The 7,699-nt window shown below is 35.7% G+C and overlaps 1 protein-coding gene across 1 annotated transcript; it reads right to left on the reverse strand.

Moving 5' to 3' along the window:
- Window positions 1-1,305: 1,305 nt before the first annotated feature.
- On the reverse strand, window positions 1,306-7,449 carry LOC125816443 (uncharacterized protein At1g01500-like). The gene is made up of 2 exons (XM_049496049.1): window positions 6,781-7,449; window positions 1,306-1,531 (listed from the first exon to the last, which is right to left on the reverse strand). The coding sequence occupies exons 1-2, from the start codon at window positions 7,395-7,397 to the stop codon at window positions 1,306-1,308; spliced, it is 843 nt and encodes a 280-aa protein (XP_049352006.1). The 5' UTR covers window positions 7,398-7,449.
- Between the last annotated feature and the right edge of the window lie 250 nt (window positions 7,450-7,699).

Here is a 7,699-nt window from a genome sequence, read left to right on the forward strand (position 1 = left end):
TCAATTCATAGTAATAATCTTTATAGATTATTTAATTTAATTTTGTAATAAAAAAACCACACCATTATTATAATTTCACATATAAAGTTACTTAATATAATTAATAATTATCGTGTTTTATCTATCTCAGTTTATATAATAATGTTTGACTTGATGCAAATTTTTGTTAGACAAAAAATGAATACTTTTGATATTATCTTTTGTTGAAAGGTACCATGATAAAATATACAATTTGTATGTCAACATCAATGATACAACCAAATGACTTGGGGTAACGAATGGAGTTACTTCTCCCTTAATTAGAGATCTCGATTTTGTGAGCTCTGAATATAAAAAAAATCTTTGGTAGGGAGCGCTACCGCCTAATGGCCCCTATTCAATGCGAATTCAAATTAGTCAAGCTCCAATAGAGGTACCGAGAAAGGAAAAATATACTTCGCCCGATGATAGTACATCATCAGAGCACTGTACCAAAAATTCAAACCTCGAATCAAATATCTGAACCAAAAATTCAAGAATTTACAGAAGAAACTATTCCTTGTATTAGTAATTTGTACAGTATCCGCTTCAGTCAGAACTCAGAACTATACAAACGACACTTATTACACAATGGCAGCTTGTTGCCATGACCAAAATTGAACGACCAATGTAAACTCACAAAAAGTAACACCAAAAAAGATGTTAGCAACATCCGGTGCTAGCTACCCAGAAAAACTTTACTCGAAAAGATGATGTATGAAAAACTTACATCTAATTACAACTCATCTTCCCCAACACAACACGTTGCTATACCTATAAACACATTGTTCTCAACGGTTTCAAATACAGCTATATCCACATCAGTATTTCAGTCAACATTCCGGTAGAAGTCTTTGATGGAGGGTTTTTTTTTTATGACAAGGGAAACCCACAGCCACTACCCTTTGGGTGCGCACAGGGTAAAACCCCCGCTCCTATGCAATAGCTCGCAAACCACATAGGAGAGGTAACCCGCACTAGGCAGGCCCGGTACGACGAGCTCGACCTAGAAGGCAAAACCCCTTGCTTTCGCTGGCAAGGGGTTTCGAACTTGAGACCTCCAACATGGAGGTCTTTTGCAGCTTTAGTATATCAAGAATTAATATTCACTCCAGATATTTATATCATATCACACCTCAGTGGCTCCACTATGTCATCCTCTATTGCCTACTTACTGTTGAATGCTGGACATCACAACCACCATTAACGGTCTTGATTTTCATCTTCAAATCAAGTCAATAACGACCACAGTTTACTCGCACTGAACTTCTCCAGTTTAAAAGAACCTCATCCGCAGGTTTGTAATGGTTGCTTGATAAGAGCGCATAAGTAGCCCCATCCCAATTCCAACATCACTAGGCCTATCCCCACTCCAACCCTTACTCCAGCGTTGAACCATGAGAGTTGACCATCTTCACCATAGTACATGTCTTCTGAGTAAAAGCCATGTCCAGCTTTTCCTTCTGACTCATAATAATCCAACTCTGAGTCTGTGATATGCCAAAACACACAGTGCATTTAAGCAAATTTCCTATTGCTATCTATTGATGAGTATGTAACAACTATTTTAAATAACTTATCAATTGGAAGATTTACAATTGATGTAAACATAGAAGAAGAAAAAAGATGAGAAAACAATAGAGGAACTAAAACACATACAAAAGTTTTTGAAAAAAGAATCAAAACAAGAAGACTACACATTTGCTAGTCGCAGGGGAAAGAACTAGTAGAGTTTAGTGGTTAGATAAGTTTGTAGACTACTATAATCAGTGGCGGACCCATAATTTTCGTTCAGGGGTTCAAAAAATCAAAATATAATCGTGTAAATAAGCCAACAAAACAAAATTTCAAGGAAGTAGTAGTATATAGTTTATAGGTACAAAAAATTAGTTTCGTTACAAGAAATCCGAAACTAACATGAGTGATTAAGTGAAACAAAAAGTTAGCCCTTTACAATATGTCAATCTAGAACTAGGATGCTAAGTAGAGCAAAAAATGGTGCTAACTAGAACAAAAAAATTAGCACTTCATAATGTCTCACTCTAGGACTAGAGTGTTAACTACAAACACCAAAAATATGTCAGTGCTAATACTTCTCAAGCACGTTTACAATACTATTCGACGAGGTTTCATTGCTTGAAAAGACAAATAATATCATCCATTGAAACATCATTAAACACATCCTTCTCCATAAAAGGAACCATGCAACCGCTCAAAAAGTCATCATTCATTCTTTTGGGTTTAATATTTGACTTTTGAGTGTTGGGGAAGAACTAAGGAAGTGATTTAGGGATTTGGGAAGTGAATAAGTTATTAGCCTTTAGAAATGGGAGTATAGGACCCTTGAATTCTTTTGGGTTTAACACTACATTAAAGCATGTTTTATAAAAAAAAAACTAAAAATATCGTGAAAACCAAAACTGGAACTAAAAAAAAAAAGACTGAAACTAAAAAAGTTAAAAATAAAACGCTAACCTAGGGATTCGATCCATGGACGTCACGCTTAATTTCATAGGGAGCTGCCGCTGGGCTATCTCTTTCACTTTGTCATTGAGGTGGTTCAAAATATATATATCCATATAAATCTAGAAAATTTTCCTTATATATACCGTGTAATTTTTTATCGAGGGGGTTTGGGTGAACCCCTGGACAACATGTGGGTCCGCCCCTGACTATAATATTAGCAGGAGGAAGCATGGTCATTTATCAAACACTAACTTGTACTGCACAATGTCAAATATAGAGTTTGATTTAGAGATGACAAAATATACAAAAGTAAAAAATCAATATTTGTTTATCCACCACAATTTACAAGACATTGCGGTAACACTTCAAATGCCTACAACATGAAGTAGAATAGATTATGTATTCTAAATAGGTTAAAGATGACAAATAATAAAATGAATATAAAAATAAGTATGACCTTCTCGATGGTTGAAAGATAAAATATGCAGAACCGAAATAAAGACTCCAATTAATTATCCAGAAGGTTTTAAGTTTGTGAACATTTCTGTGAAGAACATGTAGAATAGTCATAGCATGGAATAGATACTTCAATTAAGTACTCATAGAGAACAAATCTTACCCTAAACGTTTTTTGTGAAGAACTTGGCTGGCAAATAAAAACCATAGGAAACTAAAATGTAAAATTAGGCTATGAAGAATAAAGAACATAACCAGTATGGTTGACTCAAGTCTTAACCTCTTTTCCTAGGTGGTCATTACACTAGGTAATTCCCAAGCACTCTACTTAATTGTGTGTGAAAAACTATGTTGCTCAGACTCTTCAAAAATGTCAACGGGTGCATATCGGATTTTCCAAATGTAGTGTATTTTTAGAGAATCTGATACGGATGCGGCATCAAAAGTGAAGAGTCCGCAGAACTTAGGCGAAAAGCTTTGAGATAAAACAGTAAAGTGAAAAATTTGAACCCAACAACTGTCTCAAAAAATCAAAAACCAAACCAGACGCAAACTTGTTACACAATCAAACCCCACCTAAGCATTGCTCCATGGAATCCTTATTGTGCTTGAGGTGAGGATAACAAGGGCAGTATTTGGAATCCGAACAATAGAAAAAACCAGTAATTGTACATGTACATCTCAAGTTAGAGAGCATATAACAATAATCAAGAAAAATAAAGATACCACTATAGAGCTTATGTTTGTATAGCTTTTGATAAACCCATTGCAACCAGGAAAAGATTTCACCCACTAACAATACGTTACATTATTACTTATGACATCACTTGCATCATGCTGAAACGGTACATTACCTGAACTATTTTCAGAGCATTCTAAAGAGAAGATGTTGTTATCAGCTTGCCCGCATTTTCTTTTTTACAATTCAGAGATTATTAGTTGAACAAGCACCAAGGTGTCCCAATGCCTACAGTATTTCAGGCCAAGCATTATCAGTAAGCTGGGGGAAACACTCATAAGCCCCGAAATTATTAAACAGAAAATACTCTTGTGCTGATTAATATGATTCTCTTTTGATAAGGACTAATGAGACACGACTCACTCAAATTATCTACTAAGTTTCTTCGTACCTGGTGCCAACATCAACGACCAACAACACAGTAACAAGCTGTGCTTTTTATTAGTTCTTTGAAGTGCTCAAGTCTGTCTTTCTTAAGTGTCATGCTAAACCAAAGTTGGTTTTGCTCATCTACCATATCTTCTAAACTCTAAAACTTAATCTGGGAAACTGAATTGTTACCTCTAATACAGATCTAGGTTGAGCTTCACAAACGCATGGGCAATAATCAAGCGAAACCCGATATTAGACGAACATTCTACTTAACAGCAAAATCTTGAATCTTCATGCAGCAAACCCCTTCCCCCATCAATCCTTGTTTTGGTATGAAATCAAAATTTCCACACTTAAAATTGTCATTGATTGTTTTTTCACAATATCTCTTTAAATTTCAACCACTTCTGAGATATCTAATAAATTAAGGGTTGTCCATCTCCAAATAGTCATGTGATCATGGCAGAACTTTGAAGTCTTCCATACTGAAGTTGGTCCTAATAAATTAATTAAGAACATGATGTTCTAACCATTATTGAAATTCTCTAATACCTAACAAAGACCGATACCTCTTACATGCAACATCCAATACTTTCTTAGAAATTAATTTAGGTTGATTGGCTTGTTTGATTCAGTAGGAAGGTGTTACGGGTTCGAGTCAAATTCAGAACTTGCTATCTTCCTTATAAAAAAAAGCATTTTCTCTCAGATCAAAATGAGCAGCACATCACCTTCTCAAAATTAACATTTAAAAAAGGTATGATCATCACCATGTCACCCATATATTCTATGCTTATACTAATCTCTCAACAAAAAGTGTATCATTGTATGTTGAGCAAATCCTCATCTCCAAAGGAAAGCTTCTCAATATGAAAACTTTATGTTGTTATATTGACTGAATCACTGCAGGAAATTTGGCAATAGGCGATGTTGAATGTTATCAAGAAATATTACCTATTATTAAGCAACACAGTGAATGACTAAGATTTTATTGTCAACTCTATTATCAATCATCGAGTATAAGTTCACATTTGTGACCATCTTCCATCAATATGGTGGATGATTGAGAACAACAACAACCACATCAACGTCAACATCTCAATCCAAGCAGCTATAAGAAATCATTCTATTAATAAGGTCAAGCAACTATATGAATCGATGAGAGGGAGTTTCTCGGATGGTAAACACCTCTCACTTCCAACCTGAACGTTGCGAGTTCGAGTCACGAAGGAAGCAAAAGAGATGGAAGTTCCTAGGGAGGGTAAAAAATAAATAAAATAAAAATAAAAATAATAATAATAATTAAAAAAAAAAAACTATATGAATCTCCACCATCTCAAAAAGGTAAAAAGTTTTTTTTTGTAACCATGAAACTTGAAGACATAGGGTTATCAATAAATTCAATTTAAATAAGTAGATTAAACTATTTAAAGTCGTTATTTTACATAGCTATAGATATATTTTGGTTGGCAAGATGAAACTAGTGAGAAAAAGCATGTTGACTGTCAATGATGTCAAAAGGGTAATGTGCCACCCTCTTGATAAAACTGGAAGGGATGGAGATGGGCAAAAGAAATAAAAATATCGGTTTATTAAAGGAAAACATTCCATCTCTTGAGGTTGGTGTTCACAAGTATGTCATAAGATGGTAGACTCTTGAAGGCTGAAAAATAAAGATTTGGAGTTGGGACTAATATACAAAAATGGGAATATGAAAAGTAAACATTTTGTTCTTGAGATGGGTGTTCAGAAGTAGATTCAAGAGTCTAGGACATCCTCAATTTATTCAATTTTCTCCTCTTCTATGAAGTTAGTTCCCTCAAGGGTCAGGGTTACCTACATATCTTTTTTCAGTGTCGACTAATTAAAGCATATTTACGCAAGTACTTGGACTCTTGCTGCAGCAGTTTTGGTGTAAAGGCAGGTGAATAGATGATAACTTCGAATAGTTTATTGCTCCGAGAAGGCTATCTAACTAATGCTAAATGGATAAACTCTTACAGAGCCTCATGTGCAAGCTAACACTATGCTAACTTCCACAAACATGAAGTTTATAATATCATTCCTGACGGGAATTTTATTTTTCTTTCTTTTTTCATGCAGAAGAAAGTACTTCATCGTAACTTTTATCAAGGACTGGACATGATCTAGGTTAGTCAATACAATTACCATAAGAATCAAAGCAAAGAAAGTAGCTTCACCACACTTTATAGACTTTCTAAAAGGGTGTGAACCTGGTCCCTAAAAAAAATAACTTTCTAAAGAAGCCTTATCTTTCATTTCTTCACTTATTTATTTTGATAAAGGTCGTGTTTGGCCAACTTGTGTGCACCTCAACTATTCCACTAGATACCAGCCGGATACTAGTGTCCTCCCACCAATATAGTATACAGGTAAGTATAATTTTGTCTAGCAAGGCTTAGACACCATACTTATATGCATATGCTATGATTAGAACCCTGATCCCCCAAGTCTTTGGTCCAACTTTCGATTTCATCACTGAGCCATATTCAAAATTAAGAATGAAAAAACATGTTGTTCATTTGCTTAAAATCAACTCTATGGGCATACAGTTGATCAATGATTATGCTGAAAATCCAACTAAATGTTGTAATGCTATAATCTCAAAGGTTTAACAGAGTAAAAGATTTTGGCACAAACAGTTAAAAAGCAGGAAATGAGCATTACCGACAGTTTGTTGTGATATGAATCCATTGACATATTAGTGCTCCTTCCCAACCCCCTCATCCTCAGGAATTGAGTCCAACATACTATGCCTAAACAACTTCCTCCTAGGGCTAACCTGAATCGTTTTGGTCAGAATCAAAGGCACACCAGAACAACAACTCGCGACGTAAACCTCAATCGATGGCGATGAAACCCCAATCTTTGATTGAAAAAACACTGATCCACCACTCCCAAAAGACGCCGCATTGTAACAATCCATACTCCACCCAGTCCCATTACCATTATCCCACGTACCCTCAACTCTTTCCAATGACCCACAAAGTATCAACTCCTCTTTCTTTTCGTGTACCTCAAATTCCACTGTCCCAAAAACTCTAACATTGTCAGTTCTAACATACGTCACCTCTGATGATCCCTTATCAACCCTGTCACGGCTTAGCGTGATAAAAATGGTGTCGGATGACAGAATTCGACACCCATTAATCTCTAACAAAACACCTATTTCACGACGCAAGTGACGGAGTATAAGGTGATCCGGAACTACGTCAACCGCGCAGAACGTTATGCGTACGTAGAACAAACAGATTTCCAAACAACCCGCGGTAAAGTTTGAACTTTTGTAAGCTGCCATCAGTAATTCTTCGCCTTGATTACCCATTAAACCCTAAAATTTTCTTCAATTTGCAGGGGAATGTGGCGGAGAATTGAGGAAAATTGAAAAGGTGAAAAAGGAAGAGAAGAAGAAGCAGGGGGCATGTGGAGCGTGATCACACACGTCGCTTGTTCATTGTGCCATTTTATCTGTTTGCGCGTGGTCTTTACTTATGACTCATAACAGTCGACCAGACAAAGACCAAACAAGAAAAATTATTGGGCCACCGCATAGTTGGGCCTAAAAGATTTGCTCGACTTATTCAAACTTTAGCCTTTTTTATGTAAAATTAAAATGGAGAGTTTTCA

The sequence above is a fragment of the Solanum verrucosum genome, unplaced genomic scaffold (assembly GCF_900185275.1).
Source record: "Solanum verrucosum unplaced genomic scaffold, falcon-dt-bn FXZP01000261.1, whole genome shotgun sequence".
Taxonomy (NCBI): domain Eukaryota; kingdom Viridiplantae; phylum Streptophyta; class Magnoliopsida; order Solanales; family Solanaceae; genus Solanum; species Solanum verrucosum.